Here is a 23,038-nt window from a genome sequence, read left to right as displayed (position 1 = left end):
GAAGATGGGCAGAGGGGGGAGGTGTGCTACCAACAGCTCATGAATAATTCATGAGCGCCGCCCTTCGTCGGGAAGCCCCGCCCCTTCGGGCCGCGCTGACGCACGCTGCGTTTACCAAACTTAAGGAAGCGACGTCACAGGCCCTACCCCTAAGACGGGAGGCGGGGCGCCACCTTCAGCACGTGCTGCCTCTACCCGCGCAAGCCCAAAAGGGTGTGCGCAGGCGCTGCCCACTAGGGGGAGGAAGGAGGCGGGGTGGGGAGGTTGTTGGATTTAGAGCCGGGTGGAGACGGCTGAGACTCATTCCTCAGGAACAAGGGTCGGGTGTCAAGGAGACCTTTTCACACCAGCTCCCGTCCCCCGCCTACGGTGGGTGGGATCGCGCGGCAGAGACAAAGGAGATCAGTAGGGCCGGACATAGCTGCGCAGGGAAGTAGGGTGTCAGTTTGGGGTGGTGGGCTTTTGCGGGGTCTGTGGGGGGGGGGGTTATATTTAAACTCCCAGAGCCGTTAAGTTGGTTCGTACTCCAATGCGCGCGCAACCAGGGTGGTGGCGGAGTGCGCATGCGTGGTCCCGGGGCGAAGGGAACGCGCGCTTGCGGTGCGCGCTCGCGGCCGGGTGGTAGTGGCGGAGGAGAAAGGGGTCGGCGCACGCGCGGTTGAGTGCTCGAGTAGTTCGGGTCTCGCGGGCATCTTGTTTTGGTCTCGCGGGCGAGTGGGGCGCACTTCGCGGGGAGGCGCTGGGCGCGAGACTAGGCGAGAAGAGCAAAGCTGCGCGCGCACTCGGGAAAGGGGGGGAAGGGAGCAGGGTCCAGGCAGGGGGGTTAAGCCCCCTGATCCCCTTCGTTACCCCCACTGGGACGGAATAAGGGGAGGAAATGATCGAGATGGCGGCGGAGAAGGAGCCGTTTCTGGTGCCGGCCCCGCCGCCGCCGCTCAAAGATGAGTCGGGCGGAGGGGGCGGCCCCACTGTGCCACCGCACCAAGAGGCCGCCTCTGGGGAGCTCTGCGGCGGGACGGAGCGTGGTCCGGGTCCTTGCGCGCCGTCTGCGGGGTCCCCGGCCGCTGGGGTCGGTCGAGAGAGCCCCGGGGCCGTGGCCACCCCCCCCGGTGGTCCCCAGGCGCAGCAGCACCGAGGAGGTGGCCCCCAGGCGCAGTCGCAAGGGGAGGCCCGCCTGTCGGATCCCCCGGGGCGAGCCGCTCCCCCGGACGTGGGGGAGGAGCGCCGGGGAGGGGGCGGGACAGAGCTGGGTCCCCCTGCTCCTCCTCGACCCCGCAATGGCTATCAGCCCCACCGGCCACCTGGGGGGGGCGGGGGCAAGAGGAGAAATAGCTGTAATGTAGGGGGAGGCGGGGGAGGCTTCAAACATCCGGCCTTCAAGAGGCGCAGGCGGGTGAATTCGGACTGTGACTCTGTGTTACCCTCCAACTTCCTCCTGGGGGGCAATATCTTTGATCCCCTGAACCTGAATAGCCTCCTGGATGAGGAAGTGAGCCGCGCCCTCAACGCGGAGACCCCTAAGTCATCCCCCCTTCCGGCCAAAGGGCGAGATCCAGTGGAGATCCTCATCCCCAAAGATATTACTGACCCGCTCAGTCTCAATACTTGCACTGATGAGGGCCATGTAGTTCTTGCTTCGCCACTCAAGACTGGTCGGAAGCGGCATAGACACCGGGGACAGCACCACCAGCAGCAGCAGGCAGCCGGAGGGAGTGAGAGCCACCCCGTGCTGCCCACAGCCCCTCTCACCCCCTCACTCCACGGGGAGGGCGCCTCACAGCAGCCGCGGCACAGAGGCCAGAACCGGGATGCCCCCCAACCCTATGAACTCAACACAGCCATCAACTGCAGGGATGAAGTGGTGTCTCCGCTTCCATCTGCTCTACAGGGTCCCTCAGGCTCCCTATCAGCCCCTCCAGCTGCCTCAGTTACCTCTGCACCCCCATCTTCCTCCTCCCGACATCGCAAACGTCGCAGGACTTCCAGCAAGTCGGAGGCAGGGGCTAGGGGTGGAGGCCAGGGTTCCAAGGAAAAGGGCCGAGGGAGTTGGGGAGGCCGCCACCACCACCACCACCCACTGCCTGCAACAGGCTTCAAAAAACAACAGCGCAAGTTCCAGTATGGGAATTACTGCAAATACTATGGGTACCGCAATCCTTCCTGTGAGGATGGGCGCCTTCGGGTGTTGAAGCCTGAGTGGTTTCGGGGCCGGGACGTCCTAGATCTGGGCTGCAATGTGGGCCATCTGACCCTGAGCATTGCCTGCAAGTGGGGCCCGTCCCGCATGGTGGGCCTGGATATAGATTCCCGGCTCATCCATTCTGCCCGTCAGAACATCCGACACTACCTTTCCGAGGAACTGCGTCTCCCACCCCAGACTTTGGAGGGGGACCCGGCGACAGAGGGTGAGGAAGGGACCACCACCGTTCGAAAGAGGAGCTGCTTCCCAGCCTCGCTGACTGCCAGCCGGGGTCCCATCGCTGCCCCCCAAGTGCCCTTGGATGGAGCGGACACATCAGTCTTCCCCAACAATGTTGTCTTCGTCACGGTAAGAGGGTCCAGAGGCTCTTGGAATAGGGGTCAGGTGTGAAGATGAGATTAAACGGGAATGTGGCAGGGAAGGTTATGACCCAGATACTCAAAAGAGGGGTCTGGGTTGGCAAGTGAGAGTCTCTGCTGGGCATCTCTCCCCTCTTATAACCTGGAAAGGTGGAGTCTCTATCTTGGGGCATTGACCCTGGAGTCCTTTCTCATGACTGCAAGGATCTCCAACATAAAGGAAGACGCTTTTTTTTTTTTTTTTTTTTGCAGTGCTCTGGGCTTGACCTATAATCTACACTGGTCCACCTTCCCTTCCCTTGAAGGCTGCTGCTCACTAGGGAATTCCATCCAGGTGGAACTTGGTTGAACTTGGTCCTCAGATTGACTGAAGGAGCCTGAGAATGGGGGTCGGGCATGGAATGTCTTCTAGGGAGGAGATTAGGGTAGCAGCAGACTAATAGTGGCATTTCTGCCCTTTGATAGCCACCTTGCTTCCATCAGCGGCTTTTGTTTTTCTAGACAGTTTGTTGAAGAGTGTCAGGAACCCCAGGGACTTGGCTGTAGATCCTCTCCACATTTACCCTAGATAGTGGGAGAGGGAAGAACCAGAAACTCCTCTGCAGAGAGAAGAGCGCCATGCCCAGCGGAGTCCCCTGACCCCACACAGCTCCCCAGAGAACTCTCCAGTTAGGCCGCCTGCTGGGATCTTTGGCATTGTGTTGGGTTAAGCCTTGAAGAATGGTCTTTTTAGAGGGTTGTGATGAGCTTATCTTCTAGAAAAGGCTTCCTAAAGGATGTGGCTCTTCATTTCTCTCAGAGAAAGGAAAGAATAGGCGTGAAACTTTGCCAGCCCCAACTGCAGGGAAGGAACCACAGGTCTGCCTTTGAAACCTGGGTTGGTTACCCTTGCAAAACCTGCAGTCACTCCACTTAATGTCTGTGGGTGAGAATAAGCACAGGATATGGTCCTGGGACCCCCAGCTTTAGAAGACCTCATGGATAATTTGCAACATTTAAAATTACTCCGGCTCCCTCAACATTTTTGGCTTACCATCAGTAGGAAGAAGCAGAGGCAGGAAGGTGTAGAGGAGAAAACAAAACTCAAAGAGGGCAGGCACCTTTTGGGAGTTAGTCTGAGAAGAACGTGGCCACAGGCTAAAGTGAGGCCGCAGGACTGTGTTGGCCTCAGAGCAGGTTGCCTGGGAGTAGGGGTTCTTCCATTCCCTCTGTTGACCTCACTGCCTGCTGGTACTTGCCCTCAGGGTAATTATGTGCTGGATCGAGATGACCTGGTGGAGGCCCAAACACCTGAGTATGATGTGGTGCTCTGCCTCAGCCTCACCAAGTGGGTGCATCTGAACTGGGGAGACGAGGGCCTGAAGCGCATGTTTCGCCGGATCTACCGGCACCTACGCCCTGGAGGCATCCTGGTCCTAGAGCCCCAACCCTGGTCGTCATATGGCAAGAGAAAGACCCTTACGGTGAGTTGGGTGTGGAGGGAATCCTTCCTTTGGTTGAGGCAAGAAAAGACCCCGAGGTGGGCATCGCCCTTGGCCAGGGGAGGTGGCAGTGTGCTGAAGTGTGGTCCCTTACCTCTCTCCTTAGGAAACAATCTACAAGAACTACTACCGAATCCAACTGAAGCCAGAGCAGTTCAGTTCCTACCTGACATCCCCAGACGTGGGCTTCTCCAGCTATGAGCTTGTGGCCACACCCCACAACACCTCTAAAGGTAAGGCGGGTTTATTTTGTCAGGGAGGCCGGTCCTGGCTGAAAGAGTGCAGACCCCCATGGGGATTCTTGAGGTGCTGCCAACCCCTTCTGATCACTCTCCCCTCAGGCTTCCAGCGTCCTGTGTACCTGTTCCACAAGGCCCGATCCCCCAGCCACTAAGTGGCCCCCTGAACAGAAAGCGTGAAGAGGATGCCCTCGCTGCTCCTAAGGACCTGAGGGAAGAGGAAAGTGTCCCAGGGTCTTTCCTTTCTGACTCCAAAAATAGTTTCCTTTCTTGGATCTGCAAAGAAAGCTTTTCTTCCGTCGCTGCCTCAGCCTCCTCCCTACGCCTCTGGCACCTGTGCAGCAAGGCTGGCTGTGCTGGAGTCACCATCATCTTCCTCTCCCCCAGCCTCCCAGGCTGGATGGCATGGACTGTTTGCTGACCTCTGTTTTCTTAGGGCATGGGAGGTGGGAGGATATCAAATTCTCTAGCCCTTTCCTCCTATTCTCCCAAGGAGAGAGATTCCCATTTCTCCTCGGCTGTTGTCCCTAGCTGCATTTCAGTGGACCATGGATAGATGGACTGAGGGTTCAAGGGGAAAGCCTGGCAGGGAGGCACACAGGTACTGTGAAAATCCTTCCCTCCGTCCTCCCCCAGTGGGAGAGGGGGTTGGGTTTTGAATGTGAGAACAGCACAATAAACTTGATGTCTAGGGCAGTGGCCCCCACACCTGTGTTGGGTACTTTCTAGCTAGTGGGGGATGGGTGGTGCCTCCCACCAGAACTTGTGTTGTTTCTCTCTACTGTTTCAAGGAAGACAAGTTTTTCAGTGGTTGGGTTGCTGGTTGAACACTAGTCAAATCCACACGCAAGTACACAGAAGCCTAGTCAGGAAAAGGTAATGCAAATTTTGGTGTGGAACTTGGAGTCTGCCTTCCCTTCCCAGAAAAACCCTGTAGGGGCTTCGGGCAGAAGGCTAAATTTTTGGGTTTTGTTTTTCTGAGATGGAGATTCGTTCTGTCATCAGGCTGGAGAGCAGTGGTGTGATCTCAGCTTACTGCAACCTCCACCTCCCTGGTTCAAGTAATTCTCCTGCCTCAGCTTCCCAAGTAGCTAGGATTATAGGCACGCACCACCATGCCCGGCTAATTTTTTGTATTTTTAGTAGACACGGGGTTTCACCATATTGACTAGTCTGGTCTCAAACTCCTGACCTCAGGTGATCCACCCGCCTCAGCCTCCCAAAGTGCTGGGATAACAGGCGCGAGCCACCGCACCCAGCCAGAAGGCTAACTTGTAAAGAGTTGGCGGTGGAGGCAGGCAAAAGTGCTTTGGATCAAATGCTCAGGGACAGACCAGCACCTTTTTTGTGCTGTGGAATCAGACTTATAGGCAGTTAACAACATGAAGCTCTTCGGGGGCTTGTTAGGTGTTACTGGAACTTCAAACATACTAAGTATTCAGGTCAGGTGTAAACAGGATGGGCAAGGCTCTTCAAGGTAAAAAGCAAGGAGATAATTTCAGTAACAGTGCAAACAGCTGGCTTGCAAGCTCCTTGAGACAGGTAATCAGGGAAGGCCTCTGTGAAGTGTGATAGGCTGGGCCCTGCATTTTGGGAGATCAGAGTAAGTGATGAGGCCGGGCGCGGTGGCTCACGCCTGTAATCCCAACACTTTGGGAGGCTGAGGCGGGCGGATCACCTGAGGTCGTGAGTTCGAGACCAGCCTGACCAACATGGAGAAACCCCCGTCTCTACTAAAAATACAAAATTAGCTGGGCATGGTGGCACATGCCTATAATCCAAGCTACTAGGGAGGCTGAGGCAGAATTGCTTGCACCTGGGACATGGAGGTTGCGGTGAGCCGAGATCGTGCCATCCATTGCACTCCAGCCTGGGCAACAAGAGTGAAACTCCGCCTCAAAAAAAAAAAAAAGTGGGTCGGGCGCGGTGGCTCAAGCCTGTAATCCCAGCACTTTGGGAGGCCGAGACGGGCGGATCACGAGGTCAGGAGATCGAAACCATCCTGGCTAACACGGTGAAACCCCGTCTCTACTAAAAATACAAAAAACTAGCCGGGCGAGGTGGCGGCGCCTGTAGTCCCAGCTACTCGGGAGGCTGAGGCAGGAGAATGGCGGGAACCCGGGAGGCGGAGCTTGCAGTGAGCTGAGATCTGGCCACTGCACTCCAGCCTGGGTGACAGAGCGAGACTCCGTCTCAAAAAAAAAAAAAAAAAAAAAGTGATGAAGAGAACAATCGCTGCGTGATCAAAAACAGGCAGTAGCTGTGGCTGAAGTCAGGCAGGTAAGGTTGTGAACGGAGGAGTATCTAAATAAACCTCTAATGTGGACGGTGTTTTCCACTTGCCATGACTCGCCCAAGTTCCAAAAAGGCCCCCAAACTCGACTTCCAGGCAGCTTCCAACCTGAGGCTAAGTGGATAACCCCCAGAGAGCTTTTAACCCCATTTTAGGCCTCCAGGAAGAGTCCCATTTATTAGCAAAATTAGTTTATTCTAACAAATAGTTTAACAGAAAAATACGAACTAGCCCTCCAGGGATCTTTGGGGTCTACTACGCTTCCCATCGCCTCAGTGTCCGGTGCATGAGGAAGGTGTCCTCTGAAGGGCGGGGCCGGAGTTGAAGCCGGAGAGGGGACAGACCGTCCAGGGTCAGGTGTGGAGATTCATAAAACAGTGTTTCTGGGTCACACAAGATGGTCATGTCTGGCCCCGGCCCAGGTGGCTCCTGTTGGGAGGTGGGGCCCAAAGCAAGGTTACACTCTGGAAGAATCCGGGTAAGGGGGTACATGGAGGAAGCCCCACGCCCAGACCCCATCACCTTTGGGGGCGGGGCTCGAGTCTGTGGCGGCAGGAGAGCCAATTTCTCCCTGAGCGCAGCGTTCAGAACCTGTTCCTCCGGCACCTGCAGGCGCACCAGGTCCCGGAAGAGCCGCTTGGAGCGCGGCACGTTCAGCCCTGGGAGCGCAGCGGGGGCGGAGGTGAGTGGCACCCCTCGCCCCGACTCCCGCGCGCGGCCGGCCTCCCGCCCCCCTCACCCTCGGACACGCTCTCCTCCAGGCCGCAGCGGATCTGGAACGACTTTCTTAGCTGTTCCTCCACGGCCTTCGCGGCATCAAAGTGGCTCCCGGCTGTGGCCCGCAGCTCCAGGCCCAAGGCCAGGCTGCTCTGCAGCACTGGCATCTCCAGCTCCTGCGGCACCGCAGGCTGCGGCTTGGACCGCACCGGGGAGGGCGGCGTCAGGCGGAAACGGACCTGGGAGCAGAGAGCAGGAGGGTGACTAGGTGGGCGCGAGGCCGTCGCAGACCGGGGGCCAGCCTCCCACGCTCACCTGCCGTCGCTGCCGAGCCGCGCCCCGATGCACCCCCCGCCCCTTCCGCCGCCCGGGGCTGCAGTGACGCGGCTCAGGGCTGTCGGGCCGCAGGCTCAGGCTCAAGTCCAGGCCGGGCTCGGGCAGTGGGGCTCGGGGTTCCGGGGCTCGGGGCTCCGGGGGTGGTCCCGAGACCGCCGCGGCTTCTTCCCCGTCCGCCAACTCCAGCTCTGACTCTCCACAGCCCATCATCTTTGGAGGTGTCTTGAGGGTGCGGAGATGCGGGGGGGTCGCAGGCGGTCCAAGAGTCAGGGGACACAGCCTCACCACCTCCTCATTTCACCCGCCCCTCCTAGACACCGCTACCGGAAACCGTTAACCCTTTCCTTCGGGGGGCGGAGTCAGCAGCTCCACCCACCCTATTGGCGCTCCCAGGCGTCATTTCCCTCGCCCCGCCCCCAGGTTCCCGGCGGGCTTCTGCAGTCACAGCCTTGGCACCACCCCCAAGCCGAAGTGTTGGACGCACTCACAGTCTTGGCACCACCCCCAAGCCGAAGTGTTTTTGAGGTGTTTTGGGAACGGTTGAAGCCCTACGGCTCCTCATCAGGGCCACTCCTCCTCTTGAAAACTCTGCCATGGCTGAGTTGCCCAGAGGAATCTTAGTCCGGCTAGTGCTGCGATGCCCAGTGCCCAGTGTGTCAGTCCTCATTCCTGGGGCGGCAAATGGGGCAGCATTTTTTTTTTTTTAGACTGAGCCTCTCTCTGTAGTCCGGGCTGGAGTGCAGGGGCGCGATTTCGGCTCACTGCAACCTCCGCCTCCCAGGTTCAAGAGATTCTCCTGCCTCAGCCTCCTGAGTAGCTGGGATTACAGGCGCGCGCCACCACGCCCGGCTAATTTTTGTATTTTTAGTAGAGATGGGGTTTCACCATGTTGGTCAGGCTGGTCTCGAACTCCTCGTGATCCGCCCACCTCGGCCTCCCAAAGTGCTGGGATTACAGGTGTGAGCCACCGCGCCTGGCAGCTTTAAGGTAACCGTCCAGTGTGCCCTGACCTCCCCACTCGGACCTCTACAGCATTTCCGGTGTTCCGTTACCTCCAAACTGGGACCAGAGCTTCCCTGTATGAGTGCGGGCGGGGGTCGCCGACCCCACCCCGGACTCCGTCCTGGGACACAGCAACTCTTGCAGCTTTTTGTGACTACTTTTACCTTCGAGAGTTCCCTGAAATATTAATTTGTATAAAAAGTAGATACCTGGAACGGGTGCGGTGGCGCATTCCTGCAATTCCAATTCTTTGAGAGGCCGCGTCGGGAAGATGGCTTGAAACTCTGAGTTAGAGACAAGCATGGGCAACATACCGAGACCCCACACCACCAATCCCAATCTCTACCAGAAAAATTTAATTTTAGCCGGGCGTGGTGGTGGTGCTTGCCTGTAGTCCCAGCTACTGGGAAGGCTGAGGCGGGAGGATCACTTGAGCCCAGGAGTTCCAGGCTGCAGTGAGCTCTGATACCACTGCGCTCTAGCCTGGGCGACAGAGCAAGACCCTGTCTCAGAAACAAACAAACAAAAAACTCTGTATTGTGGATTCAATGTTTGGTTTGTCTTTTTTTTTTTTTTTTTTGAGACGGAGTCTCGCTCTGTCGCCCAGGCTGGAGTGCAGTGGCGCGATCTCGGCTCACTGCAAGCTCCGCCTCCTGGGTTTATGCCATTCTCCTGCCTCAGCCTCCCAAGTAGCTGGGACTACGGGCGCCCACCACCTCGCCCGGCTAGTTTTTTGTATTTTTTTAGCAGAGACGGGGTTTCACCGTGTTCGCCAGGATGGTCTCGATCTCCTGACCTCGTGATCGGCCCGTCTCGGCCTCCCAAAGTGCTGGGATTACAGGCTTGAGCCACCGTGCCCGGCCGGTTTGTTTTTTGAGATGGAGTCTCGCTCTGTCGCCCAGGCTGGAGGCTGTGGCACAATCTCAGCTCACTGCAACCTCTGCCTCCCAAGTAGCTGGGAATCAAGCAATTCTCCCACCTTAGCCTCCCAAGTAGCTGGGATTACAAGCGCCTACCTCCACGCCCAGCTAATTTTTTTGTATTTTTAGTAGAGACAGGGATTCACCATGTTGGCCACGTTGGTCTCGAACTCCTGACCTCAAGTGGTTCACCTGCCTTGGCCTCCCAAAGTGCTGGGATTACAGACAGTAGCCACTGCACCCAGCCTTGAGTTCAGTTTTCTTCATTTTTAATGTCAGTGTATTTATCCTGGGCCCTGAGCTTTTCCAGGTAGCAGAAGACTCCTGAACTGCAGAAAAGGAAATAAGAGCTCCCACCTGCTCCTTATGTTACTTGGGGCAGGTTCCCTCAATTCTGCAAGCCTCAGTTTATTTTTGTGTAAAATGTAAGTGGAAGTGGGTTCAGGAATCCTTTCTTACTCTTTTTTTTTTTTAACTCTCTAAAGTGCTTCAAAAAGGTTCAGGAATCTTGAGGCTTTCCTGGAATTGATTGATGCTCAGTCAACAGGCATGTTTGTGTACCACTTTTCATTATGAGAGTTTCTACATTGTTCATTTTATCTTTCCAGGAAGTGCTGTGGAACATCAGATAGAATGGATAGCATAGCCCATATTTTACAAAAAGGATTTTAAAGGAAGATCTCGATGGTGAAACACTAGAGGCTTTCCTGCTAAAGTTAAGAACAAGAAAGTATGTCTGTTATCTCTGTTCAATTGTGAAAAAAAAAATAGCTAGGTACAAATATAACTTTTTAAACTGGGAGTATAAATTTAAAATTTTTAATGGTGACATAGGGAGAGAATAGAATGAAAGACAAAGAGTCTAGATTCCTCTGAATATATTTTGTTTTGTATATCTGACTTTGGAAATGTACACATTTTGTATGATTATATTAAAAAGTTTTAAAAAATCAGGCCAGGCACGGTGGCTTACGCCTGTAATCCCAGCACTTTGGGAGGCCAGAGCGGATGGATCACTCGAGGTCAGGAGTTCAAGACCAGCCTGGCCAGCATGGTGAAACCCTGTCTCTACTAAAAATACAAAAATTGGCTGGGCGTGGTGGCCCACGCCTGTAATCCCAGCACTTTGGGAGGCTGAGGCAGGTGAATCACGAGGTCAGGAGATCAAGACCATCCTGGCTAACACAGTGAAACCCCGTCTCTACTAAAAATTAAAAAAAAAAAAATTAGCCGGGCGTGGTGGTGGGCCCCTGTAGTCCCAGCTACTCAGGAGGCTGAGGCAGGAGAATGGTGTGAACCCAGGAGGCAGAGCTTGCAGTGAGCTGAGATCGCACCACTGCACTCCAGCCTGGGCGACAGAGCGAGATTCCGCCTCAGAAAAAAAAAGAAATACAAAAATTAGCCAGGCGTAATGGTGCACACCTGTAATCCCAACTACTTGGGAAGCTGAGGCACAAGAATTGCTTGAACCCAGGAGGCGTATGTTGCAGTGAGCTGAGATCGTGCAACTGGACTCCAGCATAGGTAACAGAGTAAGACTCTGCCTCAAAAAATAATAATAAAATACAAATACAAAAAAATTAGCCGGGTGTGGTGACAGGCAACTGTAGTCCCAACTACTCGGGAGGCTGAGGCAGGACAATCACTTGAACTCAGGAGATGGAGGTTGCAGTGAGCCAAGATTGTGCCACTGCACTCCAGCCTGGGTGACAGAGCTAGACTCTGTCTCAAAAAAAAAAAAAAAAAAAAAAAAAGTTAATAAATCATGCTGTATTTTACCTTAAATTGAAAAGTATCAAGGCTGAGCGCAGTGGCTCAAGCCTGTAATCCCAGCACTTTAGGAGGCCAAGGCGGGCAAGTTGCCTGAGCTCAGGTGTTCGAGACCAGCCTGGGAAACATGGCAAAACCTCGTCTCTACTAAAAAGTACAAAATATTAGCCAGACTTGGTGGCACGTGCGTGAAGTCCCATAGTCCCAGCTACTTAGGAGGCTGAGGCATGAGAATCACTTGAACCCAGGAGGCGGCGGTTGCAGTGAACCAGGATCTCGCCTCTGCACTCCAGCCTGGGTGGCAGAGTGAGACGCTTTCACAAGAAAAAAAATGTTGGGGTTTGGAACAGTGTTTGAGGGTACACGGATGAAACAAGATTAGCCAAATGTTGATGACTGCTGAAGCAGGATTTTATTACTATATTTTCTCTACTTTTGCATATTCTCGAACATTTCTGTGACTAAATGTTTTTTGTTTATTTAAAAAAAGAGGCTGACGCAGCTTTGGCATGCAGGAAGTGTTGGAGCTGAAACTCAAAACTGTCCCCCAGGCCTTGGCTGTGCTGATAAATATCTAGGCCCTACAGGAGTTTGTGTCCATGAACCCAGTAAACGCAATTACTCAGCCTCAAAATCTAGTCACTATCTCATTTCAGGCCCCGACACAGATGAAAACAAGCCATTCTGTTTGCCCAGTTTACATTGCGGGTCTCCAAGAAGTGGAGTGTTCACCAGTGATTTTAAGAAAACAGGGCCTGGCGTGGTGGCTCACGCCTGTAATCCCAGCACTTTGGGAGGCCAAGGCGGGCAGATCACCTGAGGTTGGGAGTTTGAGATCAGCCTGACCAACATGAAGAAACCCCGCCTCTACTAAAAATACAAAATTAGCAAGGTGTGGTGGCGCATACTTGTAATCCCAGCTACTCGGGAGGCTGAGGCAAGAGAATTGCTTGAAGCTGGGAGGCAGAGGTTGCGGTGAGCCAGAGATCATGCCATTGCATTCCAGCCTGGGCAACAAGAGCGAAACTCTGTCTCAAAAAATAATAATAATTTTTAAAAAAGAAAACAGTACCAGTGTAAGGATTGGAAGATGGAGGTGAGGGAGGTGAGAGGCCTTGGGCCTGCCCACATTCTTCCTAAGTTATTTTGGCTGGCCCAGGCTGGGAGGCCAGGAATTGCTTTTCCTCTTAAAAAGAAAAGGGGGCCGGGCGCGGTGGCTCAAGCCTGTAATCCCAGCACTTTGGGAGGCCGAGATGGGCGAATCACGAAGTCAGGAGATCAAGACCATCCTGGCTAACACGGTGAAACCCCGTCTCTACTAAAAAATACAAAAAAACTAGCCGGGCGAGATGGCGGGTGCCTGTAGTCCCAGCTACTCGGGAGGCTGAGGCAGGAGAATGGCGTAAACCCGGGAGGCGGAGCTTGCAGTGAGCTGAGATCTGGCCACTGCACTCCAGCCTGGGCGAAAGAGTGAGACTCCGTCTCAGAAATAAATAAATAAAAATAAAAATAAAGAAAAGGGGACAAAAACTTAGCTGGGCGTGGTGGCGGGCATCTGTAGTCCCAGCTACTCGGGAGGCTGAGGCAGGAGAATCGCTTGAACCCGGGAGGCAGAGGTTGCAATAAGCCAAGATTGCGCCACTGCACTCTAGCCTGGGTGACAGAGCAAGAATCCGTCCCCCCCAAAAAAAAAAAAAGTGTAGGAGAAGACAGGGCGTGGTGATTCATGCCTATAATTCCAGCACTTTGGGAGGCCAAGCGGGCAGATCACTTGAGGCTAGGAGTTCAAGACCAACTGGGGCAACACAGTGAAACCTTTGTCTACTAAAACTACAAAAAATTACCTGGGCATGGCAGCACATGCGTGTAATCCCCCACTCGGGAAGCTGAGGCACGAGAATCACTTGAACCTGAGAGGCGTAGGTTGCAGTGAGCCAAGATGGTGCCACCTGCACTCCAGCCTGGGCAACAGCGTGAGACTCTGTCTCAGAAAAATAAAAAAAGGCTGGGACACAGTGACTCATGCCTGTAATTCCAGCACTTTGGGAGGCAGAGGCAGAAGGATTCCTTTGAGGCCAGGAGTTCAAGACCAGCCTGGGCAACATAGTGAGACACCGTCTCTATAAAACAATTAAAAATTAGCTAGGCGTGGTGGTACATGCCTGTAGTCCCAGGTACTGGGGAGGCTGAGGTGGGAGGATCCCTTGAGCTTAGGACTTCGAGGCTGTAGTGAGCTATGATCACGCCACTGCACTCCAGCCTCAGCGACAGAGCAACACTCATCTCTTAAATATTATTTATTATAAGACTTTTGATTGGGTTAGACCTCACCAGATGCTCCTTTAGTTATCTGAGGCTGCTGTGTGGGGTAATCCCAGACCTGGATGCTAGTTTGAAGAAAGCAAGTCTCAGTGCTGGAAGGGGTCATTCAAGGTTATCCCTGAGCTTCTGCTGAGCCAGGTGCTATGGGTGGGCTAGGTGGGACAGGAGACAGGTCAGCATCTAGGGTCCTTCAAGGGACCATGTCCTTGAGAAGGGGTAGGATGCCTCCAATGCAGTGGTCCACTGCATGGTGTGGATGAGACTGCTACAGAGGACATGAGAAGACCTGCCAGGGTTGGGGGCGGGGGAGGAGCAAGGCCTCCATCCCGGAAGTCACCCCCAAATAGGGCCAAGAAAGATCAGAGAGACAGCAAAACTCTAATACCACCCTCTGCAAACCCCACCTACAGCGACCTCTCACCTCCTGTCTCCTATTCTCAAACTGGCCTATGCCTAAGGGCCAACCCAGAGACATTTCCACCCTGGCCCCTGTCACATGAGACACGCTGGAAGATGGGAACGGCCAACCCTCCAGACACACACACATCCAGGCTCCTATCCCCAGAGTGCATATTTCTCATCCTACTGCATCTCGGAGGCTGGCAGGGTGAAGCCCCCAGCAGGTCAGGTAGGTCTGAGGTGTCTCAGCCTGAACTCATGACTCCAAACCACTTTCATGCCTTCATCCCAACCCAGAAGGAAGAGATCCAGGGAGGAGGGCACACATCGGGCTGCAGGCGAACACACTGACTCTGAGCCTGGCCTCCCTTAGCAGCAGGCTGAGGAACAGGAGGGTTGGGATGAGCCCCATTAGGCGTGTGTGAAGTCTCTGGGACATGGGATGATGCCAGCTACTGGGATGCAGAAAAGTTGGAGGCAGGGGACAGTCTCATTCAGAATAATTTGTACATAATCCAGACCAGGTGTTGTGGCTCACGCCTGTAATCTCAGCATTTTGGGAGGCCCAGGCGGGTGGATCACTTGAGGTCAGGAGTTCAAGACCAGCCTGGCCAACACGGTGAAACCCCGTCTCTACTAAAAATACAAAAATCACCCGTATGTGGTAGCACAGGCCTGCAATCCCAGCTACTTGGGAGGCTGAGGTGGGAGGATTGCTTGAACCCAGGAGGTAGAGGTTGCAGTGAGCCCACATTGCGCCACTGCACACCAGCCTGGGTGACAAAGCGAGACTCCATCTCAAAAAAAAAAAAAAAATTTTAGCTGCGCATGCTGGCCCATGCCTGCAAATGCCAGCTACTCGGGAGGCTGAGGCACGAGAATCGCTTGAACTCGGGAGGCAGAGGTTGCAGTGAGCCGCCAGCAACTGTGTCTCAAATAAATAAATAAATAAATAAGAATTTGTCTGGAATCTGGGTGAGGCAGAGGAAAATGAAAGAAACCAGAAAAGCAAAGATAAACAGATTTGCAGGGTGGGGTGGAGGATGGAGAATTCAATGGAGCTGAGCACAGCAAGGAGGAGAATGTCGGGCTTAAGGCCTGAGCTTGCTGGCTAGATGTACTTGATGTCCACACTGGGCATAGAAGACTGATTAATGCCAGTGGTTGGGGCCTCAAAGAGCCCAAGGACAGGCTGGTCAGAGATAGATGGAGGTAGAAAGAAAGAGCATGGGCCGGGCGCGGTGGCTCAAGCCTGTAATCCCAGCACTTTGGGAGGCCGAGGCGGGCGGATCACGAGGTCAGGAGATCGAGACTATCCTGGCTAACACGGTGAAACCCCGTCTCTACTAAAAAAAATACAAAAAACTAGCCGGGCGAGGTGGCGGGCGCCTGTAGTCCCAGCTACTCGGGAGGCTGAGGCAGGAGAATGGCGTAAACCCGGGAGGCGGAGTTTGCAGTGAGCTGAGATCTGGCCACTGCACTCCAGCCTGGGTGACAGAGTGAGACTCCTTCTCAAAAAAAAAAAAAAAAAAAAAAAAAAAAAAAAAAAAAAAAAAGAAAGAGCATGGAGGCACGGAAGATGGGGCCATAACCCAGGAAAAGGGAGCCACGGATAGGGGAAATGTATGCAGAAATCGCCAGCCTCACTCTAGCAGGCAGGTCCTGACAGATCTCCTTAGAAGGGGACCAATGCCCAGGACCTTGGGGAGATGGATGGGGACGGGGGAAGCAGCAGATGGTCTATTACTCAATGAGGTTGGACACACAGGAGATGTTGGGGGGTCTTGGGGTGGAGAGTGATTCCCTGGAAGCCTCTGGATTGGACAGGGAGATGCTGGTGTGAGGTTTTTCCACAGTCCAAGAGAGGCTGGTAGAAGAAAAGCAGGTTCTGCTATCAGGCTGGCTGCAGTGGCTCACATCTGTAATCTCAGCCCTTTGGGAGGCCCAGGCTGGAGGATCATGTGAGGACAGGCATTCGAGACCAGCCTGGGCAAGATGGTGAAACCCTGTCTTTACAATAAAAACACAAAAAATTTAGCTGAGTATGGTGGTGTGCACCTGTAGTCCCAGCTACTCAGGAGGCTGAGGCCAGAGGATCACTTGAGCCCAGGAGTTCAAGACCAGCCTGGGCTGGTCAAGACCCCATCTCTAAAAAAATTTAAAAAGTTAGCCAGCCATGGTGGTGTATGCCTGTAGTTCTAGCTACTTCTTTGGCTGAGGCAGGAGGATCTGTTGAGCCCAGGAATTTGAGGCTGCACTGAGCTATGATTGTGCCACTTCACTCTAGTCTGGGTGACAGAGTGAGACCCTGTCTCTAAAAATAAATAAATAAGCCAGGCACAATGGCTCATGCCTATAATCTCAGTACTTTGGAAGGCCAAGGCGGGAGGATCACGTGAGCCCAGGAGTTGGAGACGAGGCTGGGCAACATAGAGAGACCCCATCTCTACCAAAAATTTAAGAAATTATCTGGGCATGATGGTACACACCTATAGTCTCAGCTACTCAGGAGGCTGAGGTGGGAGGATCACTTGAGCCCAGGTCAAGGCTACAGTGAGTTATGATCACACCATGGCACTCCAGCCTGGGCAAAAAGTGAGACTCTCTCTCTAGATAAATAAAAAACTTTTTTTTCACATTTGAATGGACTCCTGGGAATCCAAGCTTGGAAATGAGAAGGCCGAAGCCCTTGCCTCTACCTCCTCCCAGCCCTGGCCTGTCTCTCCTCTGTCTCCCTGGGTTTCAGTCCCAGCTCCAGTGCCTAGTGACCATGTGACCTGAAGATCATTCCCTTTCCTCTAAGAGCCCCCCACTTCCTTATCTGAACACTGAGGAAATGACTGGCCTCATGTGGTTGCCTGAGCTCAGTTGGGGCCCTCAGAAGGTCGAGCCATTGTTTTTCAGGAGCTGATGAGATCATGGCACGTGTGCCATTGACCTCCGTCCTTCCTGCTTCCCCACCTTTGACTCTCAGCCTGTCCTCTCCTCCTCTGGACGACCTCTGGGACATCCTGTCCTGTTCCCGTGTTCATTGTTTCTGCAGCAGATGAGTGGGATGTCGGGAATGCTGGGACATGAAAGGCCCCTGGTCTCTGCTGGTAGCTCTGAGGCAGGGGGTTCAGACCCTTTCGCCTCGGGCCCCTGCTGGCTGGCCCCACACGTGCCCCTCCAGCCCCAGCCCTGCTTGGTGGAGAAAGCAGATAAGGCAGGAAATGTGGCCCCAATTCTAGGAAGCTCAGAGTCCCAGGAGGCAGAAGACATGCCTCTCACCCACTCACTGACACCTACTATTTGCTGGGGCCTGGGAGTGGCATGGACACCTCTGAGTGGAGCCAGCTTTCACCCTCCCAGGGTGCAGCATGAGCTCTAACATCCAGGCCAGGCCAGGCGCCTGGAAAGAGGATGCAAAACTCCATGCAGCCTGTGCAGATTAAACACCAGCCCCAGCTCGGTGAAGGGTGGGTCAGCTCTGCCTGGAGGATGGAAAGGCTTCCTGGAGGAAGCCCTTGAAGGAAGTAGGTGGAACAGAAACTTGCTGTTCTCCTTTCTGGGAGTCTGAGAACGCCTTTTCTTTTCTTTTCTTTTTTTTTTTTTTTTTTTGAGATGGAGTCTCGCTTTGTCGCCTGGGCTGGAGTGCAGTGGCCGGATCTCAGCTCACTACAAGCTCCGCCTCCCGGGTTTACGCCATTCTCCTGCCTCAGCCTCCTGAGTAGCTGGGACTACAAGCACCCGCCACCTCGCCTGGCTAGTTTTTTGTATTTTTTAGTAGAGACGGGGTTTCACCGTGTTAGCCAGGATGGTCTCGATCTCCTGACCTCGTGATCTGCCCGTCTCGGCCTCCCAAAGTGCTAGGATTACAGGCTTGAGCCAGTGCGCCCGGCCTTCTTTTCTTTTCTTTTTTTTCTTTTTCCTTTTCCTTTTCTTTCTTTCTTTTTATTTTTTTTTTTTTTTTCAGAGTCTCACTCTGTCTCCCAGGCTAGAGTGCTGGAGTACAGCGGCACAATCTCGGCTCACTGAAACCTCTGCTTCCCAGTTCAAGCAATTCTCCTGCCTCAGCCTCCCAGGTAGCTGGGACTATAGGTGCACACCACCACACCTGGCTAATATGTGTATTTTTATTAGAGACAGGGTTTCGCCAAGTTGACCAGGCTGGTCTCAAACTCCTGACCTCAGGTGATCCGCCTGCCTCAGCCTCTCAAAGTCCTGGGATTACAGGTGTGAGCCACCGTGCCCGGCCTGCCCTGCCCCTTTCTGTCTCTGTCTCGGGCCAGTTCAGGTCTGAGCAGGGCAGTTCTGCTCAGTTTCACTGACCAGGTGAATGTTGCTCACACTGCCATCCAGACCCTTTGCCTTCCTCTAGATTTTTTTTTAATTATTTTTATTTTTTTCTTGGAGATAGTCTCACTCTGTCACCCAGGCTGGAGTGCATTGGCACGATCATGGCTCACTGCAGCCTTGACCTCTGGGGATAAAGTAATCCTCCCACCTCAGCCTCCTGAGTAGCTTGGGACTACAGGCACATGCCACCACACCCAGGTAATTTTTTGTTTGTTTGTTTTTGTAGAGACAGGGTCTTGCCATGTTACCTGGGCTGGTCTCAAACTCCTGGGCTCAAGCAATCCTCCGGCCTCGGCCTTCCAAAATGCTGGGATTGCAGGCTGGACCTGCCTTCCTTTAGAGGGCAATGAGTACCATAGCTCACACCTGTAATCCCAGCACTTAAGAGAGGCCAAGGAAGAAGGATCACTTGAGGCCAGGAGTTTGAAACCAGCCTGGGCAACACAGAGAGACTCTGTCTCTACAAAAATAAATAAATTAAATTAAATTTTTAAAAAGAGACTTAACCTCACTGATGGGGCCTGAGCCCGGCTCATGACTCACCTCTGCTTCCCAGCAACCTCCTTCCTGATCCCCAAATCAGAATTCAGGAGGCCTAGGATATAGTATTTGGCAATCTGTACAATTTCAACAGTCACAGGAAACAAACACAGGCTGAACCTCAGGCCCAGACTACCCTGTCCCCTGAGGGTCTCCCCCAAAACCTTTACCTTGGCAGTATCCCCATCTATGGGGGGCTGGATCGGAGGGTCTGGGGACCCATGAGGGAAGGATTTGGTCATGAAGGGCTATCTTCCCCTGGAGAGAGCCTCTACATGCCCAGAGAGTTGCCAAGGGAAACAAGGGCAGAGGCAGGAGGAGAGAGGTCTGGTGGTATGAGACACGTGGAGAGTCAGAAGCCCTGGGATGGGAGCGGGGTCCATCTGTGTGGGGAAGTAGATGGGGGACACATGGTTAGGGGAGGTCTTGTTGTGTGAAGGAGCTGGTGGGGAGGGTCTATGTCCAGCAAAGTCCATCCAGTGGCCTCCGACCTCATAAGGTCCAGGGGGTGGCCACACAGTTGGTCACCCATCATGAGCCAGAAGTGTCGGGTTGCCATGGCAGCCAGGAAGCATGCATGCTCAAGAAGCTGAGGCCGGGGGCCGGGCGTAGTGGCTCATGCCTGTAATCCCAACACTTTGGGAGGCTGAGGCAGGCAGATCACTTGAGCTCAGGAGTTCGAGACCAGCCCCGTCTCTACCAAAAATATAGAAAACTGGCTGGGCTTGATGGCACATTCCTGTAGTTCCAGCTACTTGGGATGCTGAGGTGGGAGGGTTGCTTGAGCCCGGGAAGCAGAAGTTGCAGGGAGCCATGATTGTACCACTGCACTCCAGCCTGGGTGACATGCAAGACACTGTCTCAAAAATAAAATAAATTATGGCCGGGCGTGGTGGTTCACGCCTGTAATACCAGCACTCTAGGAGGCTGAGGTGGGTGGATCACCCGAGGTCAGTAGTTCGAGACCAGCCTGACCAATATGGTGAAACCCCATCTCTACTAAAAATACAAAAATTAGCCAGGTATGGTGGCGGGTGCCTGTAGTCCCAGCTACACGGGAGGGTGAGACAGGAGAATCTCTTGAACCTGGGAGGCGGAGGCTGCAGTGAGTCAAGATTTCACCACTGCACTCCAGCCTGGGCAACAGAGTGAGAATCTGTCTCAAAAAAAAACAAATAAAAATAAATAAAATAAATAAGGCCGGGCCCAGTGGCTCATGCCTGTAATCCCATCACTTTGGGAGGCTAAGGCGGGTGGATCACCCGAGATCAGGAGTTTGAGACCAGCCTGGCCAACATGGTGAAACCCCGCCTCCACTAAAAATACAAAAATTAGCAGAGTGTGGTGGCAGGTGTCTGTAATCCCAGGTACTCGGGATGCTGAGGCAGGAGAATCGCTTGAACCTGGGAGGCGGAGGTTGCAATGAGCCGAGATCACGCCACTGTACTCCAGCCTGGGCAACAAGAGTGAAACTCCTCAAAAAACTAAACTAAAAACAAAACAAAATAAACAAATGAATAAATAAATAAATATTAAAATTGAATAAAATATAGCCTAGGGCCGGGCGCGGTGGCTCAAGCCTGTAATCCCAGCACTTTGGGAGGCCGAGATGGGTGGATCACGAGGTCAGGAGATCAAGACCATCCTGGCTAACACGGTGAAACCCCGTCTCTACTAAAAAAAATACAAAAAATTAGCCGGGCGAGATGGCGGGCGCCTGTAGTCCCAGCTACTTGGGAGGCTGAGGCGAGAGAATGGCATAAACCCGGGAGGCGGAGCTTGTAGTGAGCTGAGATCCGGCCACTGCACTCCAGCCTGGGTGACAGAGCGAGACTCCGTCTCAAAAAAAAAAAAAAAATACATATATATATATATATATATATATAGCCTAGACTGAGAGCAGAGCCCTGAGAATCAGGGCCCAGTCCCTTCCCCACAAGTTACTACCACAGACACACTTTGCCAGTCCTTCAACCTGAGAAAAACTTCGAAATGCCCCACACTTTTTCTACTGGTCCTCAGGCTGAGGAAAGGGTGGGGCACAAGGGAAGTGGAGAAGCTTGTTATCCTGGAAACAAAGGGATGACAAGGGGTGGAGGCTGGGTTAGTTCTGGGCTAGAGGGATAAGAGTGACTGCAGGTGGAACCTGGCGGGCCGGGCAGGATGTGAACTTGGTGGGGAAGGAGGGTTTCCACACCAGTGTGTCCTGGCCACAGAAGTGGATGAGGCAAGATTTGTTTTGTTGAATTTTGTTTTGTTTTGAGACAAGGTCTTGCTTTCTTAACCAGGCTGGAGTGCAGTGATGCAATCACAGCTCACTGTAGCCTCAAACTCCTGTACTCAAGCAATACTCCCACCTCAGCCTCCCAAATAGGTGCATGGCACTATGGCCAGTTAATTTAATTATTATTTATTTTTTCTTTCTTTTTCTTTTTTTTTTTTTTTGAGACAGAGTCTCATTCTGTCGCCCAGGCTGACACAATTTTGGCTCACTGTAGCCTCTGCCTCCCAGGTTCAAGCGATTATCCTGCCTCAGCCTCCCTAGTAGCTGCGATTACAGGCACCCACCACCATGCCCGGCTAATTTTTGTATTTTTAGAAGAGACAGGGTTTCACCATGTCAGCCAGGCTGGTCACAAACTCCTGACCTGAGGTGATCCACCCTCCTTGGCCTCCCAAAGTGCTGGGATTACAGGCATGAGCTACTGCGCCCGGCCTAAAATTATTATTATTATTTTTTTAGAGATAGGGTCTCATGGCTGGGTTACACCTGTAACCCCAGAACTTTGGGAGGCCAAAACAGGTGGATTATTTAAGGTCAAGAGTTTGAGACCAGCCTGGCCAACATGGTGAAACCCCGTCTCTCTACTAAAAATACAAAAACATTAGCTGGGCATGGTGGCACACACCTGTAATCTCGGCTACTCGGGAGGTGGAGGCACGAGAATCGCTTGAACCCGGGAGTTGGAGGTTGCAATGAGCCGAGATCGCGCCACTGCATTCCAGCCTGGGCGACAGAGCGAGGCTCCGTCTAAAAAACAAAACATAACAAAAAAACAACAACCAAAAAAAACCAGAGAGAGAGATGGGGTTTCACTATATTGCCCAGGCTGGTCTTGAATTCCTGGGCTCAAGCAATTCTCCCTACCTTGGCCTCCCGAAATGTCAGGATTACAGACATGAGCCATCATGCGCGGTGGAGAAGTCGTCTTCACTAGAAACAAACCGTCCCGTGGAAGCAGTGTCACCAGGGCCCATTTTATGCTCAGAAGACCCTTTAGTGTTTAAGAATCCATAGGCTAATCTCAGCTCCCTCCCCCATCAGCTAATGTCGTAGGGGTGCTGGGAGGAACGGCAGGGCCCGCGGTCAGGGTCTCAGGGGGTTCACATAGGGAGGTCTCTCTGTTCTCGGCCATGGCCCAAAGCCCCTCTAGCAGCTCCTCCACCACCCGCATTAGGCCGTAGGGGGTTCTCCAGCCAGAGGCCAAGGGCGACGCGGCCTTAACGCCGGTCTGTGTCTGGCGGCGCCACCTGGAGGTCAGGGCCAAGACAAGACAGGCTGTTCAAGTCCCCCAGCTTCCCCGCGGCCGCCACGCCCAGCTACCCGGCCCCGCTGGCGTCCCCAGCTGGCCTACTACAGGTCTTACCCGCGCTTGGTGCCTCCCGACCCAGGCTTCTGCACATCTGCACCCACCAGACTGGGAAGGTGGCCAGCCTAGACCGAGGGCAGAGGCAGGAGAGACTCCGCCCCCGAGGCCCCTCACCCTTCTGACAGCGGATGAGGCTGACGTCACTGGATTGGGCAGGTGTCCAGGTGTCCTCTCTCCATCTGCATCTCCCCTCCTCGACCCAAGGGAAGTCCTCAGTCTCCCAGGCCAGAGCCTCCAGTGCCCCAAGGTGCCTTCAGTGATCTCCCCGCAGTGCAGCCTCCGGGGCACTCCCCACCCCAATAAAACTCATCTCCGGTTAAAATATCGATTCCGGCAGGGTGCAGTGGCTCATGCCTGTAATTCCAGCACTTTGGGAGGCCAAGGAGGTCAGATCACTCGAGGTCAGGAGTTCGATCCCAGCCTGGCCAACATCGTGAAACCCCGTCTCTACTAAAAATATAAAAATTAGCCG

The 23,038-nt window shown here is 53.7% G+C and overlaps 2 protein-coding genes across 2 annotated transcripts; one reads left to right on the top strand and one right to left on the bottom strand.

The window, feature by feature from the left end:
* The first annotated feature begins 490 nt into the window (after positions 1-490).
* MEPCE (methylphosphate capping enzyme) lies at positions 491-4,987 on the top strand. Its single transcript, XM_010377708.2, has 4 exons — positions 491-2,548; positions 3,804-4,022; positions 4,147-4,273; positions 4,382-4,987. The coding sequence occupies exons 1-4, from the start codon at positions 878-880 to the stop codon at positions 4,432-4,434; spliced, it is 2,070 nt and encodes a 689-aa protein (XP_010376010.1). The 5' UTR covers positions 491-877; the 3' UTR covers positions 4,435-4,987.
* Positions 4,988-6,746: 1,759 nt separating this feature from the next.
* PPP1R35 (protein phosphatase 1 regulatory subunit 35) lies at positions 6,747-8,024 on the bottom strand. The gene is made up of 4 exons (XM_010377710.2): positions 7,605-8,024; positions 7,312-7,528; positions 7,095-7,231; positions 6,747-7,001 (listed from the first exon to the last, which is right to left on the bottom strand). The coding sequence occupies exons 1-4, from the start codon at positions 7,833-7,835 to the stop codon at positions 6,828-6,830; spliced, it is 759 nt and encodes a 252-aa protein (XP_010376012.1). The 5' UTR covers positions 7,836-8,024; the 3' UTR covers positions 6,747-6,827.
* Positions 8,025-23,038: the final 15,014 nt, after the last annotated feature.

This window comes from Rhinopithecus roxellana, chromosome 6, assembly GCF_007565055.1.
Source record: "Rhinopithecus roxellana isolate Shanxi Qingling chromosome 6, ASM756505v1, whole genome shotgun sequence".
NCBI lineage: Eukaryota > Metazoa > Chordata > Mammalia > Primates > Cercopithecidae > Rhinopithecus > Rhinopithecus roxellana.
Note: the sequence above shows the minus strand (reverse complement) of the source record. Positions and strands in the feature narration are given on the sequence as shown.